General features: G+C 47.2%; 1 protein-coding gene across 2 annotated transcripts in view; it reads left to right on the forward strand.

The window, feature by feature from the left end:
- Positions 1-19,440, forward strand: part of LOC149307610 (paired box protein Pax-7) — a 105,697-nt gene that overhangs the window by 81,809 nt on the left and 4,448 nt on the right. For both annotated transcript variants that reach the window (XM_089536902.1, XM_089536903.1), the window contains exon 8: positions 15,767-16,013. In XM_089536902.1, the coding sequence (XP_089393028.1) occupies positions 15,767-16,013 (247 nt within the window). The remainder of the gene's footprint in view (positions 1-15,766; positions 16,014-19,440) is intronic.

Consider the following 19,440-nt stretch of genomic DNA (forward strand, 5'->3'; position numbering starts at 1 on the left):
TGTCCAGATGGCATCGGAAGTACTCAGTGTGCACTGGCACCGATTGGGCATCAATCCTGATATGCAGGAGTGATGTCAGTCCCAATAGACATTGATGCCCATTTCACATTGGCCCCAATGCACATTAGTCATGATGTGCAATGGTCATTTGCTGGCTCCCCTACATAGTAAAGTCATGGAGGCCCCTTGCTGGATACAGATGTTCAGTTCTGAAATCCATAAGCACAGACTTACGTCCCCTATTAAATCCTAAGCAGAGGCATTCCCATTTTGGCCAATTTTGTTGGATGGTGCCTCTGAGTCTTAGTGTGAACTTTAATGGTGCTATCTGTGCTTCTTCAACCCTATCCCTCAAATACCTGGCCATGCCAAGAAGTGAGCCTGGGCCTTGAACCAAGCCATCTGGAGTCTGGGATGGTCAGTTCTGGATGGGAGCAGCAGCTCTCAGAACATGATTCTTGCGTACCTTGAGCTTGAGATGAACTTGGGGCTTTCTGTGTAGGAACGTAAGAAGAGGACCTTCAGCTCATCCAGACAGTTGAGGTCCATCAAGCTCAGTAATGCTAGGTCAGTGTCCCATGATCAACGTCCATCTAGAAAAGTGATGGCTACATCCCATGTTTTGTCCCTGAGCTATGGGCCCTTGAGAGCCACTGTGGTTTTGGACTTTGGCTCCAGAAGAACAGGGTTCAAATCCTTGCTCAGCCCTGGAAGCCCACTTGGGCAACCATGGGCATGTCACTCATTCTCAAAGGAAGACAATATTAGCAAGCCTCCTCCGAAGAAATCTGGAGAACCACCTTGGCGTTGGAGTCTGAGTCTTGGAGTAGGACTCTGGGAGGCCAGAATTCGAATCTTGGATGGAAGACCACCAATGCATACCAGATGCTGTAGGCTTTATTTCATAGGAAGGAGCTGGCCAAACTTCCTCTGGGGTGGTTGCTTAAGAAAACCCTATGAAATTCATAAGTTGCCATAAGTCGAGAGGTGACTTGAAAGCACAGTTTGGGGAGGTACTAGTGCTCTCTGGGTGTGAAACCCAAATCCATGGAACTAGAAATCCCAGGACTTGAAGGCACATACCCACACACACATCCAAGGTGCAGAATTTGCATGGTTGCAAGTGTTTAAGGTCATGGATTTGCCGCCCGACTGGCCTAGGAGACCCAGGGACTCCATTGGGATCCCATGAAACATCCATCCATCCATCCATCGCTTTATCTACAGCCAGCCTTTCTCTCCAAAAACGAGACCCGAAATAACTTGAATTTTATTTACAACGATACCCATCATCTTATGTTTTATCCTGCCGATGGGGACAGATTGCGTTGGGTGGCTGGGGGAACATTTAATACATTCTGCATCTATTTCGAAAGGCGCGAATAAGGAGGAAAATAACATTAAGCTCTCCTTTTTTTCTGAAAGCTTCCCCGGCTGTATCCGTTGTTAATTCCAAATATTGTCAATTTTGCTGATAGCATCTTCCTCCGCCGCCGCTCTCCGGCTTCTGAGTTTGCCTGTGCCGAGAAAGAAGGAATTTATACACAAGGAGAAAAAAGTTGCGCGTTGTTATCGTGCACAATCTCTCCCGAGGAAACCGAGTTTATTGGGTGTATTTTAAAAAGGTCTCTTGTTTGCACACGAAGCCGTCTCCTTTCTCTATCTCTCGCCGTCTCTCCCTGCCAGCGCCTGTTTCAAATGTGAAGGAGCCACGGGCGAATTTTTGCTAATTTTGTGTGTGTGAGTGAGTTTTAGTATGCGCGCCTCTTATGCGTACGCTTTTTATCGTCCCGGTGATGCGCCGGCAGCTTTATCCGCCGATAAGTGGATTAGTTGTTGAGCTAAACAAAAAAGGTGTTTGACAACTAGGAAAGCTCCAAAGAACATATTTTTTGTTTTCCCGAAGAATGGAGCTGTGTTTTGTGTTTGTGTTTGTGGGGGTGATTTTGCTCGCTTTCTTTGCTCCTCGCGCTTCACAGAGAGGGAACGGTTTGCCGCAAATAACCGGGAGTCAAAAGGAAAGGAGCGGCGATACATTCCCAGCCTGGTTCCTTGCTGTTCTTCCAAGATGTTCAGTTATTCTTCAATATATATAGATATACATATAGTATCGTGTCAGCTTGAGTTGGGTTGTGACTTTTAGCGTAGTGGATCCTGGGCTTTTGGGGTTCAAATTCCAGGACTTTTCGATGAACGGGGACTATAATGTCATTTGCCACCCCCTTCGGACTCTGCTTTCCTCTCGTCTACACTGTAGAAATAATGCAGTTTGACACCACTTGAACCACCATCGTTCCGTTCTATGGAATCCTGGGATTTGTAGTTTGGGGAGAGGCATCAGAACCCTTTGGCAGAGAAGGCTCAAGACCTTGCAAAACTACAAAGCCCAGGATTTGACAGCAGTTAAACTGGAGTCAAGCAGCATTATTCCTGCAATGTAGAAGCACCCTGCAATTCTGATTCAACTGTTGTGGCAACCTCCTTTGGGATTTGCACAATTTAAGCCCGTGCACCATCTGCACTTGTTCTTGGAGAAGCCGGATCTGTCCATAGTATAACACATGCCTTAGTTGCATCTCATTTGGAGTACTAAGAGCCATTGTGGTTTGAGCGTTGGGCTACGACTCTCCCAGAATCACCAGCCAACTTGGCTAACGGTCAGGAATTCTGGGAGATGGAATCCAAAACATCTGGAGGGCCAAAGTTTGGGAACCAGTGCGCTATAGTTGTGTAGCATGGAAAGGGCAAAAGTCAAGACCTGGTTGCAGTTGCACCTGGGAACCAGGAGGGGCTCTAGACTAAAAAGTCTAGGCCAGTGGTACTCAACCTTTGGGCCTCCAGATGTTTTGGACTGCAATTCCCAGAAGTCCCAGTCAGTATGCTCATTGTTCAGGAATTCTGGGAGTTGAAGTCTCAAAAATCTAGAGGACCCAAGGGTTGAGAACCACTGGTCTAGACTAAAAGACAGACAGAATGAAAAAGAGAAAGAGAGATGGTTTAAAGGTGGGAAATGGTGTTGTTTTTTCATGGGGAAAACAACACAAACCGAAGGAAGAGTTGTTTCCCGTTTTGTTTGGGGACGGATTAGTCTCCCACTTGGGAAACACAGAACGTAGTCTCCCAGGGGTAGTCCTATATTCCCTGGCCTTGGTGGAGAGTAGCCCATGCTTCTTAGGAATCTCTAGGTCCTCCAGTGCAACTCTATGGCCAACATCTGGCAGAAGTTGGTTATGGAATTACCCTGGAGGACCTACAAATGCCTAGAGAAGTATTTTCTCTAGGAATCTCTAAGTCTTGCAGTGCAACTCTGTGGCCAACATCCAGCGGACGTTGACCATAGAACTGCACTGGAGGACCTACAAATGTCCAGAAAGGTCCTTTCTCTAGGAATCTCTAGGTCTTCTAGGGCAACTCTGTGGTCAATGTCCGACAGCCACTGACCATAGAACTGCTCTGGAGGAGCTACAAAGGCCTAGTAGAGTATTCTCTCTAGGAATCGCTAGGTCCTTCAGTGCAACCTTTAATCAAAGTTGACCATAGAGTTGCACTGGAAGAGCTACAAAGGCCTAGTAAAGTATTCTCTCAAGGCATCTCTAGGTCCTTCAGTGCGACGTTTGATTAAAGTTGACCACAGCGTTGCACTGAAGGAACTAGACATTCCTAGAGAGAACATATTAACCAAATCCATGAATAATCAAATCCGTAAATATCAAAGCTACAAATATGGAGGGATGAGTGTATATATATATATATATATATATATATACTCCAAAAAGCAAGCCCTGATTAGCTTACACTTTGTAAACCGCTAGGGAGTGCTTAAGTGCACTGATAAATGGTATAGAAATGTACTTGCTATTGCTATTGCTATTGGTATTTGATATAAGGGACACTATTTTACTAGACCATTGTATCAAATGGGACTTCTGCAGATTTTTGGTATCCACGGGAGGAGATCCTGGAACCAAACCCCGGCGGATACGGTGGTCTCCCCATAGTTGATTTCTCTAAAGGGCCTTCAAACAAAGTGTTGCTCCGGTGGCCTTTGGAGCGGAGACTGCGAGCAGAGGAAGGTGGGAGGAGGGGATGAGAGAGAGAGAGAGAGAGAGAGAGAGACCCCGTAAATAAATAAATATAAATGAAATAAAACAACCCACCATGTAAAAGGTCCCCAGCTGGCCGTTTCAAGGCATCTGCAGGCAGCCCGAAGGCTCCAGCTGAGAGCTATTTCACTATTTATCTACATGTAATTATTGCTATGAGGTGCAGACATTAACACTGTCAAGAGCAATTTAGCCTGACATTTTTCACTTGCTCTATACTCTGGTGGTTTTCCCTCCCCGCTCCTCGTTCCCTCTCTTTCTCTATCTCTCTCTCTCTCTTGCACACAGACACACTAAGTGTGGTGCACGATTCTCCGCAAGGCCCAGATCCGTCCTTTTCTCGCCCTTCTTCCCAATTCATTAAACTTCGTGATTTAATTCCTTCTGAGTGGGAAAGGAGGGGAAGGCAAAAAAAGAAGCCTTTCCCCCCATTTCCCAAAATCCCTCTGCCCTCTTTTCCCTTTTTGCCATCCCTTTTGTCCCCCCGCCATGATGCAACAGCAACTGAAGCATTTCCACTCGACACAAACTGAATTTATCGGTCGCTGCACTTTCAATTGGAATGCAATCTTGGGCATTAACCTTTGCTCGCCGGGCCGCCTTGGAAACACGGCCCGCCGTTTACGAGACGCAGGTTTTAAAAAACAAAGTCGCATCTTGGCGTCTAGAAGCCGGGCTGAAAACGCACACATGCTTCAACCTTGCGTTTAAACCTTGTGCCTCATCTCACCTTCCGCGACAGCCTCCCTCTCTGTCTCCCGCAAACCACCGCCGATCAGTGACACTTCGGATTAGAAAACCCGGCCTGTGCTTGACTCTTGATTTAATGAGACAGTTATTGTATGTTCCCTTAATAAATATCAATTGCCCAGTTTGGGGTGCCTTGGTGGCCATGTGGCAGCAAAACAGAGCATGACAGGCGCATCCGTGCGCCGCCAATATGGTGCGTGTAATCCATCGTTACGTGGACGATATGTCTACTGCAGACAGAGTCCGCATGGGATTCCTGCTTTGTTGTTGTTGCCCGCCTCAATCCATGGGAAGAGGCAAGTAAGGAATTATTATTATCATCATTACTACTACTGCCACTACTACTATATTTGCTGCGGTTAGAGGCATCTTGTGAAAGTTTTAAAAAACCCTTTTTTAACCTGAAAGTACACCTCTCTAGGAATCTCAGCACAACTCTGTGTCTTACATTCAGTGGAGGATGGCCATAGAATTGGCTGGAGGACCTACAAATGCCTAGAAAGGTCTTATCTCTAGGTCCTCCAGCTCAACTCTGTGGTCAACATCTGGCAGAGACTGACCATAGAATTGCCCTGGAGGACCAACAAATGCCTAGAGAAGTGTTTTCTCTAGGGATCTCTGGGTCTTCCAGTGTGACTCTGTGGCCAACTTCTGAATATTAGAATTAAACTTAGAAAAATTAGAACTGGAATTGGAAAATTAGAATTTCCTGTAGCATGTCCAGCATTGTCCTCAGCACTTTATTCCCCACAATAACAGAAGAGAACTTTGTGGTTCGGTGCAGGTTGGAACCTGGCTTTCCCAAGCCAACATCCCAAGGGGCCACTCTTTGACTCCGCTGGACTACAGTCCCCATCATCCCTTGGCCAGTTTTGGGAACATTGGCCTAGATCAGGGCTGAGGGAGCTCTCCATGTGTTGCTGGATTGTGAGCCCCATCTGGCTGTGAGGAATAATGGCAGTTGTAGTCTCTCAACATCTGGAGAGCCAAAGTCTGTGCAACGGAGCAAAGTTGTGCAAGGTCAAGACTGCAGCTTTCGAGGAACCAAACAAATTTTCATGGCTGAGCATAGAATCATAGGATTCTAGAGTTGGAAGAGGCCCCAAAGGCAATCTAGACCAACCTACTGCCATTGAGGAAGACACAATCCAAGCAACCCCAACAGATGGCCATCCAGCCTCTGTTTAAAATCCTCCAAAGGAGGAGACTCCACAACTTTCCAAGGCATCGTCTTCCACTGTGGAACATCTCTTACCATCAGGAGGTTCCTCCTAATGTCGAGGTGGGATCTTTTTTCTTGTAGCTTGCATCTATTGCCATGTGTCCTATTCTCTGGAGCTGCAGAAAACAAGCTTCCTTCATCTATCATGTTACTCCTTAACCCTTTCTTCTCCAGCCTAAACATATGCAGCTCACTAATCTACTTCTCGTTGGGCTTGCTGGTTTTCAGACCTTCTGCTGTCTTGGTTACCTGCCTCTGGACACAGGTCCAGCTTGTCCGCACCCTTTTAAATTGTGGTGACCAAAACTAGACACTTGCCCCCTTTATAACAAAAAGGTCACCTACGATACCAATGGGCACAACTATAGCAACTAGGCCGCACTTCTGCCCTGTACAATGGTCCTGCTTACCCAAGTGTGTGCCCCCAATGGACTCTTCTCCTGCGACAAGAGTAGCCATTATGCCATGTTAGCCCACACCATGAAGTGCATGAGTATACAATGAGTATACACTTCTCCTTCCCTATTTGCTAGGGTTACGGGCACAAGACCCCCGTGAACCACAAATAACAAAAACACCATGTTGTTACCGGAGAGGACACCTCTCTAGGAATCTTTAGGTCCTCCAGTGCAACTCTGTGGTCAACGTCCGACAGACACTGACCATAGAGCTGCACCGGAGGAGTTACAAAGGCCTAGTAGAGTATCCTCTCTAGGAATCTCTAGGTCCTTCAGTGCAACTTTTAGTTAATGTTGACCATAGAGTTGTGCTGGAGGACCTAGATTTTCCTACAGAGGACATATTAATCAAACCCGTGAATAATCAAATCCGCAAATATCAAACCCACAAATATGGAGGGATGAGTGTACTTATTTTTGTACGCTCCAGCGTGGCTCCAAACTTTCCCCGGACGAAACTGTCACCGCCTGGCGAGGAGGCCTTAACGCATTGTGAGTCCTGGCAGCTTGTTTTCCACGGGCGTTAATCAGCCGTCCCTGTCCCTTCCTTGTCACTGCCCAGTCGCTGCCACCACCAATCTATATCCTAATCGCCGTCAGTTAACAAGGAACACTTGATCCCATCACCCACGAGCCATAGCTATCCAAAGGAAACAAGAGGCAGGGGTGGGTTGGAAACCTGCCTCTCACCCGCTTTCTCACCCAGTGCACCCAATTAAGCGCTTGACACCCGAACCCGTTGATAAATTGTTCCTGTCATCTGCTTTCTGTCTTTTCATTAGAGGGGAAGATGGAGGACCAGAGGGAGGTGGGTGCGGGTTTCGGGCGGAGGTAGCGTTCGGGAAGATGTGATCTCCCCTGCTTAGCGGGGCCGGCGCCGTTAATTACAAAACGGCCATTTGCAGCATGAAGGCAGCCTTAATTAAATTTATGCAATCATTATCTTTAAATAGTCATATCTTTGGGATCGCCAGCCCGTCCCTCGCCTCCCGTCGCCTCTGCTAAGTAGCCCTAATCCTCCCTTTCGCCCCAGACTTTTTATCGCCCCATCGGACGCGGCTCTTCTTTGGGGGATGTCAAGTTTCGGAGGTGCAGAAGGGGACTTTGGCTCTGGGATGCGGGAACGTTTGGTGCCGCAGGACAGAGATACTGAAATATAATGTCCTAAAACGGGACTATGGATCCTGTCTAGAGTAGACCCGGGGTGCATCTACACTGGAGAAATAATGCACTTTAGGTGCTGTCGCTCCATCCTATGGAAGCCTGAGATCTGTAGTTGTTACAAGGTTTTGAAACTTCTCTGCCCAAGAGTGTTGTTACCTGTGTTGTTGTTGTTGTTGTGTGCCTTCAGGTCATTTCCAATTTATGGTGACCCAGCGATGAAATTACCATGGGGTTAGGAAGATTTGTTCAGAGCGGGTTTGCCATTGCCATCCTCTGAGATTGAGAAAGTGCAACTTTTCCAAGACTACCCAGTGGGTTTCATGACTGAGCCAGGATTCAAACATTGGTCTCCAGAGTCATAATCCAATGCTAAAACCACTATGCCACACTGGCTCCCCAAACAACAAATCCCATAGGTTAGAGCCATGGGAGATAAAGTGGTGTCAAACAGCATTATTTCTATACTGTAGATGTGCCCCCAAAGAGACGGTGAGGTACAGTGTTGGACTAGGGCTCTGGAGACCTGGGTTCAAATCCCCACTCTGACTTCTCACATGGCAAAATCGGGTTGGACTGGATGACCTCTGGGGTTTCTTCCAACTGTAGGATTTGGTGATTCGAGGAACAAGGTTCTTTTCCCCTCTTTTGGGGGTTTGCAGGACTTGGCTCAGCTATAGATATGGCTCAGAGATTTTAGGTCTTTGGGGACTTTCTGGCCCACTCCAAATGTGGCCCACCTCGACTGGCCCACAGTCTTCTTCTACAAACACCACCTATTTTCTTTCTAGCATTGTCAATGGAAACCTTGGACTTCCATCATATCACTCTGAACCTATCCAACCTTGTCTGATTTCAGAAGCTAAGCAGGGCCAGGCCTGGTTAGTACCTGGATGGGAGATTTCCAGGGAAGACCATGGATCTCCAGAGAAATTATCCAACCTGGAGTCACTGCTAGGTTGGTTAGATTAAGGATCTGGTTGAAGAAGAGGAAGGCTTCCCATGTTCCTATGAAGATCCTTGAAATCTCTAGCTGAGACCAATCCTTTAAGCTAGTGGTTCCCAAACCTTTGTCCTTCGGGTGTTTGGGACTTCAGATCCCAGAATTCTTGGCTGTTGGTCAAGCTAGCTGGGGCTTCTGGGGGTTGAAGTCCAAAACCCTTGGAAGACCAAAATTTGGGAGACACTACTTTAGGGCATTTGTGATAAGAATTTATCCCCCCCCCCAAAAAAAAATTCAAGATTTTGGCATGTTTGGGGTGAAAAAGAACTAGCAATAGTTCTGTCTGTTGCATTTGGCTAATGCAGATGGGGATGTTTCTGTCCATTATTTAAAATAAGCTTGTCCAATTTTTCCCATGTTTGGAAAGAAAAGGAGTTAAGTTTTTGGAGGGAGGGAGGAAGAATTTTGGATGCAAAAGAAAGATTCCAGATGACTCCATTCTTGAAACAGCCACTACAAGTAAACTGGGCATCTTGAAAGGCTCTGAGTTGCAGATTGGGAGATCCTCCAGGGATCTTCTAAAACCTTCTCAAGGATCCCTTCTTCCTTCCAAGTTATAATAATGCAACAGCAGCTGTCCGTGGTCCTGATTTAAGCACTGGGTTTATTCCTCCGATGAACGTCTCCTTGCAACTTCACTGGGTTTTTGGCCAAATATAATCTAGCGCAGGCAGTCATTGGCGTCTCAATAACTCAGATATAAGATACCAATTTCTGTTTTGGAGGCTCGGTGGGTGCAACTCGACTAAGATCTCCCAGTTGGCTAAAAAAGACAAATAAATGGTCTTGGAGCAAATTGAGCCTAAACCTTCCCTAGAAACCAAAATGGGAGGTTGTCGTACTTTGGGCATATCATGAGAAACCAGTTAAGTTGCAAGGACTCCATCCATCTGTTGTTGTTGTCCCTCCAAGACATTTCCAACTTACGGCGGCCCTAAAGTGAACCTATCCTGGGGTTTTCTTGGCAAGATTTGTTCAGCGGAGGCTTGCCATGGCCTTCCCCCGAGGCTGAGAGAGTATGACATGCCCAAGGTCACCCAATGGTTTCAGGGCCGAGACAGGATTCAAACCCTGAACTCCAGGGTTGTCCAACGCTTGAACCATATGCTTTTTCTTCCTAAGCGGCATGTCAAAAACCAGAACCGTCCATGCGTTCCGCAAAGCAGCGTAAAGGATCTTTGCAAGCCCATTGCAGCTGGGAAGGACAGAGAGAGAACATGCGCGCATATATATATTCAATAATGCACCCCACAATAAAGCTGGCGGTGTGGAATCGCATCCAAAATTTTCCTCTTTTCCTTCACCAAATGAAGTTCTTATGGGTTCGATGTGGAACCGCTCAGGTTGGCAGGGCATTTTGGTGAACTTTATCGGTCTCGTTTCATCTCCCCAAGACACCTCTCTTCCAACGTTGGTTTGGACGGTGGCTTTATTTTATTTTATTTGACTTTATTTTCCCCTCCGTCTCCCGACGGAGAGGGCCCTGGAGGCATTGGCTCGACTTAATGGTGTATCTTACACCATCCTTAAGCCGGACTTTTAACTGAAGGCTAGGCCCGCTTGATCAGAGGTGGGCCGAGGGAGGAGGGAAAGTGACAGAAAGACAGAGACGGAGAGTTTTCTAGCAGATATGCAAGACTATCAGGGAGCCAGGCAGCTTCGCCTGAGGCTGGGATATGCCACTCGGCAGACGCTCTTTGTAGTGCAGGCCTCTTTCACATTTAGAGATACTCTTTTTCCCGGTGCCATCCCAGGAAAAAGGCGAAGAAAAGAAGCCGAGCGGGGAAAGGAGGGAGGAATACGCAGAGAGGCTCAAAGGATCTCTGCGAAATCTTGTTTGGAAGCAATGAACCAGCACCCTGACTCCATTACTGGTGTCCGCAGGGGGTTGCGATGGGGAGGGAGGAGAGGGGCAATCGGCTTAGCCAAGAAATGGAGGGAAGGGGGGCCATGGAAGAGAAGAGAATGGGGTGCGTTTTAGTCGGGCTTTGTTGATTTGTGCTGGAACGGGGCTGGAGAAGGAGAGAAGGAGAGAACAAGGAGGGCCGCATTGCCTAAAATACTTTGAGACGCCAGTGTTTGGGGTGGAATCGTTACATTTTGGAGTTGGAAGGAACCCCAAGGGTCTTGTAGTGCAACCTCCTGCCATGCAAGTCTTTGCCTGTCTCTGGGAAGACACTATTGAAGATGTTACTCTAGTATCTCTAGGAAGGGAGGTCCAAAGCCTGGAAACAGCCACCAAGAAGGCCCCATCTCCCATGTTCCCATAAGATGCACCTGTGAGATGGTGAGACAGAGGGAAGGGCCTCCTCAGAAGATCTTGAGATATGGGGAGGTTCATATTAGGAAGAATATGGCCTTTGGAAGGACACTATTGAAGATGTACCTCTACCACAGTGGTTCTCAACTTTGGGGGTCGAACGACCCTTTCTCAGGGGTCGCCTAAGAAAATTGGAAAATACTTGTTTCCAAGATGGTCTTAGGAACTGAGACCATCGGTTGGGGGGGGTCACCACAACATGAGGAACTGTATTAAAGGGTCAGAGCATTAGGAAGGTTGAGAACTACTGCTCTAGCATCTCTAGGAAGGGAGTTCCAGAGCTTAGGAGCATCCACTGAGAAGACCCCATCTCCTATATTCCCACCAGATATACCTATGAGATGGTGGGACGGAGAGAAAGGCCTCCTTAGAAGATCTCGAGATATGGGCAGCTTCATATGGGGAAGAATATGGTTTTGGCCTGTCTCTAGAAGGACGCTATGGAAGACGCCATTCTAGCATCTCTAGGAAAGGAGTTCCAGAGGCTGGGTGAAGCCACCAAGAAGACTGTGTCTCCCATGTTCCCACCAGTTGCACCTGTGAAGGTGGTGGGATGGAGAGAAGGGACTCCATAGAAGGTCTGGATACAGGCAAAAATAGGAAGGAGGAGAACTACCTAGACTTTCTGGGAAGGGAGTTCTTAAACCTGGGAGTAGCCACCCAAAAGGCCGTGTCTCCCACATTCCCACCAGAAGTACTGATGAAGATGGTGGGACAGAGAGAAGATAGATCCTCAGAAGATCTCAAAGCATAGGCATCCTCACATGAGACAGTATGGTCCTTCAAATAACCATGCTGCCTGGGGGATTCTGGTAGTTGTAGTGCTCAAACTTGTTGCAAATTGAGCTGTTCCTTTCCTTTCATTGGTTTTTCTATCATCCCCACATTGAGGAAATGGAGGAGGAAGAAGAAGAGGCTTGAAAGGAAGGCTCTACCTTTAATTACATTTTGTAAAAGTTGCCCTGACCCATCCATATTGTCAGAGTGGGAATAATAATTTTATTATTTTTAAAAAAGCCCTGTTCTATGATTATGTAGAAGGTATTAAGACGACGGAAGGAAGGGGGAGAAGGGAGTTTACTTTGTAGCTGAGCGAGGGATAAATTGGGGTTTAAGGATCTCAGCGCCGAGATTGGAAATATTAAGTGAGGTACGGAGGAATCGTCCCTTGAATACTCTCCAGGGATTAGGGAATGTAGTGCCGGGCGGAAGAGAAGAATCCTCTTTAATGACACCGAGATCCGTTCCTCATCAAGAGATTCCACTGAGAGGCGGAGAGGCAGAGTTTGCAGGAATAAGAAATGCCTTGGCGCCCAGGACTTTCGTCTCCACCTCCCAGCGCCGCCTTTTCCAATCTTAATTCCAGCCGAGCTTTGCAAATATTGAAAATGCGTGGTCGAGAGCATGCAAATGGAGAGTTTGGGCCCGCCGTTAAGAAGACGGATCTTCCTCTTGGCTTCGAGGGTGGGACACGGCTTCTCTTGCAGGCTTTCTGGGCCGTATCCCAGGAGGATGGCATCGCAGAGGCGGAAGGGACCCCAAGGGCCATCTAATCCAACCCTTTGCAGGATAGGAAGGTGAAATTAAGACACTCCTAAGAGAGGTCCATCCAACCTCTTGTTTCAAGGCCTCCAAAGATGGAGAGTCCACCACAATCTGAGGCAGTCCATTCCACTGTAAAACAGCTCTTAACAAGTTCTTCCCCATGTTTAGGTGGACTACTCATGTTACTTAAGAGAGCCTCTGTACTACACTCAGCTCTCCATATTTGCGGCTTTGATATTTGCGGATTTAATTATTCATGGATTTGATTAATATGTTCTCTCTAGGAATATCTCGGTCCTCCAGTGCAACTCCATGGTCTACTTTAACTAAAGGTTGCACTGAAAGACCTAGAGGTTCCTAGAGAGAACACTCCATTAGGCCTTTGTAGCTCCTCCAGTGGAGCTCTATGGTCAGTGTCTGTCGGACGCTGACCACAGAGTTGCCCTGGAGGATTAGGGTCTGATAACTGGGTGACATGATAGCCATGTATCCATATTTGAAGCGATGTCATACTGAGGATGGAGCAAGCTTGTTTTCTGCAGTTCCAGAGAATAGCAACGGATGCAACCTAAAGGAGAAGAGATTCCACCTCAACAATAGGGAGAACTTCCCAACAGTAAGAGTTGTTGGGAAGTTGAATAGATTGAATAGAGGATGGTGGACTGGGTCTTTAAAAAGAGGTTGGATGGACATTTTTCAGGGGTTGTGTATCTCTGCATGGCAGACGTTGGACCGGATGCGCCTTGGACCTCCTTCCATCTCTAAAGGTCTACCATTCTGTGCTTCTATGAACAGAACCCAGGCCATTGTCTGCTCCCGATCTGGCTCTTTCCCCCCAACTTTCACCTGCTTAGGAGCCGCAACGGGCCGCCTGTGCCCCAACCACCCACCCAACCTCCAGACCTAAAAATAAAGCCATTGATGGCTGAGATTGGTTCTCCTAATTGGGCTCGGCGTTCCAAAGCCGTCTCCGTTTATCGTAAAGGGTGCACATTTCCCGGCTTGAGTTTCCGCGGACATCGGCCCCGAGGGCAGGCTCAGAAACGGAGAGAATTAATTACATTTTTTTCCAAAGAGAGAGAGAGAGAGAGGAGGAGGAAAAAACTCCCCTTCTTTTAAAGTATGAGAAAGAGAAGGATGAAGTCCCAGAGGGGGAGAATGTGATGGAGTGGAGGGTCCATAGGGAAAAACAGAGGAGGGGAAAATAGAATCTTCTTCTCATTTAAGGCAATTGTAGCAAAAGTCAAGCCTGTGGATAATTTTATTTGCACAGAGAGAGACAGAGTAACAGGGACTGGCTGCATCTGCACTGCAGAATTAATGCAGTTTGACACTGCTTCAACTCTCATGGTTCCATCCTCTGGAATTCCTGGGATTTGTAGCTTAGTGAAGTATTTTGCCTTCTCTGTTAGAACACTCTCTTGCCATCGCAAATGAAAAGTCCCAGAATTCAGTGCCCAGAAAAGTGCACTGGATGGTCATTCCCACAAGGGGGAAGTGATAGTCTAGTAGTGCAAAAAGTGCAATGGCTGCTAGCGTGCAAAAAGTGTGATGGCTAGAGCTGTGGAATTGCACCGGCGGGAGGTCTGTGCCAAGGGAAAGTGCTGGTCTAGTGCACAAAAATGACATTTCTGGTGGTGTGCACAAAGGCTGGCTAGTGCAAAAAGTGCAATGGCTCATGGCGTGCAAAAGTGCACTGGCTGGTGGGGGCATGAGCAAAGTGCTAGTCTAGTGCAAAACCTGAAGTGGGTAGTGGCACGCAAAAAGTACACCGCGAAAAGTGCAAGTGCTAGTCCAATGCAAAACTCATGAGGGCCGGTGGTGTACACAAAGTGTGTGTTTGTACTGTGCTGCCCTTGCATCCAGTTGGCCATGTGCTGCCTCTAGACCCAGGAACCCAATGCACCATGGTATGCGCAGGCAAATGTGGGTGCAAATGTGACCCATGAGACCAGACACATTGGAAATCATGCATAGTTGAGCAAAGGCCTCTGCAATGGCTCCAGTGCCTCTTTGAGCCGCAAATCCCACTCCGCCATGCGATCGGTGGCCTAAAGGGGGAATTTAGTGAGAGCCATTGATAAGAAGCAGCGAAAGGAGGAGGAAGGAAGGAAGGCTGTCAATCGCTGTGATGGACAGGATGCCAGATTTCCTGCCCGATTAAAAATATATATACATATACCTATCGGATGCGGGCAAGCTATTGATTTTGTGTTAGTCACGGAGAAGTAATAAATTATATCCGCGCAAGGTCAAGCGCCCGCCAGGCACGACGGGAAATAATCCGTTCCTTGAGAGTTCGGGACTTTGCAAGTTTTGGGCCGTTTCTTGCATGCGCTTAGAACTTGAGAAACTGGAATAAGAGGGAAATAAGAGGGTTTGGGGTTGGAGGGTCAGCCTTCATGCACAAGCCACCATGGGGCTACCAGAAAGTGGCATGGCATTGCCATGGGAGGCCATGGAAATATGGTCAGCCATCTGTGTCCATTTATTTATTTATTTATTTATTTATTTATTTATTGTCCATGTATTTAACCATCCGCAGCTTGAAAATGTTAAAAATACATATCAGTTCCAAAAAGCAAGTCTTGATTTTGTCATTTGATATAAAGGACACCATTTTGCTTGGCCATTGTATTTAATGGGAATTGAGCATCCACGGATTTTGGGATCCACAGGGAGTCCTGGAAGCAAACCCCAGTGGATACCAAGGGTCCATAAATGATGATGATGATGATGATGATGATGATGATGATGATGATGATGATGATGATGATGATGCCCCCATTGTATTTAATGGGACTTGAGCATCCATGGATTTTGGTTCTCATGGGAATTCTGGAACCAAACCTTTTCATTCTCCTTCTCTTTATCCTCTTCTTCTTCATCATCTCCTCCTCTTCTCCTTCTTCTTCCTATTTCTCCTCTTCTTCTTCCTCTTCCTCCTCTTCCTTTTCTTTTTCTTCACCATCTTTGTCATCATCATCATCATCATTATCATCATCATCCCCACCACTTAGAATTATAGAATCATAGAGTTGGAACAGACCGCAAGGGCCATCCAGTGCAACCCCATTCTGCCATGCAGGAACTCTCAATCAAAGCATCTCCGACAGATGGTCATCTAGATGGCCATCCAGCCTTTCTAAGCATTTTCTCCCTCCAGCCAGACTAACCGGACATCTCCTTTTCCAATCCCAACAGGTGATGAGCATCCTCAGCAACCCCAGCGGGGTCCCTCCGCAGCCCCAGGCCGACTTCTCCATCTCGCCCCTCCATGGCAGCCTGGACACGGCCAACTCCATCTCGGCCAGCTGCAGCCAGAGGAGCGACTCCATCAAGTCCGTCGACAGCCTCCCGACTTCCCAGTCCTACTGCCCCCCAACCTACACCACCACTGGTTACAGCGTGGACCCCGTGGCAGGATACCAGTATGGACAGTACGGGCAAAGTAAGTCAGGGGTCCAGTTGAGGGGTAGGGGTGGCTGGTGTTTCCCGGGTCAAGGGAGATACCAATATGGACAGTATGGGCAAAGTAAGTTGAGGGTCTTGTGGAGGGGTAGGGGTGGATGGTGTTTGCCAAGTCAAGGGGGATGCCACTATGGACAATAGGGGCAAAGTAAGTCAGGGGTCCGGTTGAGGGGATTTGATTATTCACGGATTTGATTAAGATGTTCTCTCTAGGAATCTCTAGGTCCTCCAATGCAACTCCATGGTCAACTTTAACTAAAAGTTGCACTGAAAGACCTAGAGATTCCTAGAGAGAATACTCTGCTAGGCCTTTGTAGCTCCTCCAGTGCAACTCTATGGTCAGTGTCTGTCGGACGTTGACCACAGAGTTTCCCTGGAAGACCTAGAGATTCCTAGAGAGGTGTCCTCTCAGGTAAGAACATGGTGGTTTTTGTTATCTGCAGTTTTTCCCTATTCATGGGGGTATTCTGCAGTGACTTGTCTTTGCTTTATGGCATCCTAACATTAGGATATAAATTATCGACAAACCTACATCTGATAATTTTTGTAATTGTAGATTTCTTCCATTTTGATTGACCAAAAAAAATCAGTGAATGTTAACGGAGATTATCGTTAAGCCCATTATTGTTCCTTATCTTGCCTTCATCGTGTAGCGAATTCCATATCAGTGGGTTTGTGAATCCACTCTGGGTTTTAGTCCAAACTTTTAAAAGATTCATCCCTGCGCTGACATGGGAACCAGTGAACTCACTCAAAATATGCCCTAAAGAGCGAATCAATTACAAAGAATCAATTACAAGTAATGCATTGCAAAGAGGAGATCGATAGCAAGTAATGCATTGTTTGTAAGGAGCTGCTTCCAAGCTCCGAATTTTGTCATTTGAGGGACTAGAGTGCCTTTGGACATGCGCAGAGAGCCATTCCCTTTCACAATCCCTTACTAGAGGAGCGAGTCCTTCACAGCCCGCCTCTATCTATTATAGCTGAGGGGCCGCACATTCCTGGGAATAAAGGTCTTTCTTTAAATAATAATAATAATAACCGCTGCTTTTAATCCGAGGAGGAACTTCGCTTTCGCTCCAAATTGCACAGGAAATGGGGTGCGCCGAAAGGGGGAGAAGGGCGAGCCACTAGACCCCAAGGCAAGACTAGCAAGGTCCTTTGGTCATTCCTCCTGAACCGAAAGGGTCGCCGCTCCTCCAAGTTTACTGGGGTCACTGGGACCCATTTCCACGGATCAATGGGGGTCAACGCCTCTCCCAGTTTAAGGGGTCACCAGAACTCATTTCTACCGAGGCTGGGCCTGATCAGGTCCCCTCCAAGTCTAGCGGGGTCAGTGAAATCCATTTCCAAAAACTGCCAAGAGAGTCAGCCATCTGAAACCCAAGCCAAATCTCAGCCAGACATTTTATCTTCAGGCTGGGAATAAATCTATGGCCTCAGTCCAGGTTGAAGGGTTAAAGATTGGAAGAGGCCTGATTCCCACTACCTTTTAAACCAGTTTGCAAATCTGTTTGAAACGGTTCAAATGACCCTGGTTCCCGCTTGAACTGATTCGCTGAAGCGGTTCGGAGAAGGGGGGCTATGCACCCATTTAACCCACATCTTTTTAATGTCTTTTTGGATAAATCGATTCCGCACAAGTGTGAACCAGATGCAGATTGGAATCAATTTAAATTTGCCCTTTGGCCGGCTGGAGCGGGTCTATTTTGAACCAATTCATTCGTGAATGTGTACCACAAGGGGGAAATGCATTGGGGCAAATGTAGTGGGAACCGTGCTCCGCGCTCGAACCGATCCATCATTTCGGATCGCAAACCACTTTTTTTGTAAGTGGGAATGAGCCATTATAGAACTTGGAAGGGCATCTATGAAGGAACTAGACAAGGTCCTCTACTATAAAGATATATTGCCGAATGCCACACAGGAACAACAAACCAAAGCCATGGTTGTCCATGCCATAGCATTTCCATTTTCTATGTATGATTATAGACAGTGCAAAAGGGTTGGTCATAAGAGAATCAACTCATCTGAAATGTGGTGCTGGAGGACACTTCTACGAATACAATGGATGGCTAAAATGACAAATAAATGAGTCCAAAAGCAAAACAAGGCTGAATTTTCCCTAAAAACCAAAATGCCTAAACTGAGAAGGCATTTATACTTGGGGTATATCATGAGAAGGCATGACTCCATCCATTCATCATTGTTGCATGCATTCAAGTTGTTTCTGACTTACAGAACCCTCAAAGGCAACCCTATCATGGTATTTTCTTGGCAAGATTTGTTCAGAGGAGCTTTGCCATTGCCTTCCCCTGAGGCTGAGAGCATGTGACTTGCTCAACATCGCCCAGTAGGCTTCATGGCCAAGAGGAGAATGCTGTCCATCAAATGACCTGAGCCATATAGGGCTTTGACGGTCAAAACCGCACTCCCCAGAAAAGACAATAAAACTTGGGAAGGTAGAAGGCAATAGGAAAAGGGGAAGAGCATGCTGCATGTGGAACCAACATGGCGCAGTGGTCCAAACATTGGACTCTGACTCTGGAGATCCAGGTTCAAATCTCACCCACCTTGGGCGAGTTGCATACCCTCAGCCCCCTGAAAAAACATGATAAGGTTCACCCTAGAGTTGACATAATTTGGAAATGACTTGAAGGCACACAACAATGTCAAGGAAGTCATGGATCTCCCAGCTTTGCAAGCCTTGAGCAAGGCTCCTAAGACTTGCAGGTTCCTTCTCCAGAAGGTTCCCAGATACGCCAAGTCCTCTTGATGGCCATTAACAACAACAAGGGTTATTCCCTCCCTGGTAGTCTCCTTTCTCCATAAATTACTCCTGGGGTGACCTCCCCTTCCATGGCTTTTAACTCCTCTTTTGCCTTTGAAAGGGTTTCTCCTCTCCGGCCAAATGAAAACCGTGTGTAGCGAAGAGGGCACAAAGGGCCAGAGTTGCTCTGGCCTCTTCCTCCTCCTCCTCCTCCTCCTCCTCCTCCTCTCTTGTTCTCCTTCCTCTTTTCCCCCCATCCTTTCATTCGGTCTCCTTTTTTTCGGGGAGGAGGGGAGGAAAGACAGCCGCACCAAGAGCCAAGTTTGATCTGCTGACTCTTTGACCTTCCTCTCGCTTTCTCTCGGGCACACGTGCGATTGATAAAAATCTTAAACAAATTCCGATACCATGTATTTCCAATAAGGACAGCCCCGGGCTAGGCGTTAGTCACACCCTCCTGTGATGTGAAAGAGTGTGCGTATTTGTGTGTGTGTCTGTGTGTGTGTTTTGGGGAGGGAAAGAGGGAGAAAGAAATGCACAAAGAAAGGAAACCCAAGGGCACCGAGAGCCAAGCGGAGGGAGGCAAACAGATTGTACCACATTGCGCCTGTTGCCTCCATTTTGCCCCTAAGATTCC

Source organism: Sceloporus occidentalis, unplaced genomic scaffold (assembly GCF_023333645.1).
Source record: "Sceloporus occidentalis isolate IW3139 unplaced genomic scaffold, rSceOcc1.0.p SCAF_8, whole genome shotgun sequence".
Lineage (NCBI taxonomy): Eukaryota > Metazoa > Chordata > Lepidosauria > Squamata > Phrynosomatidae > Sceloporus > Sceloporus occidentalis.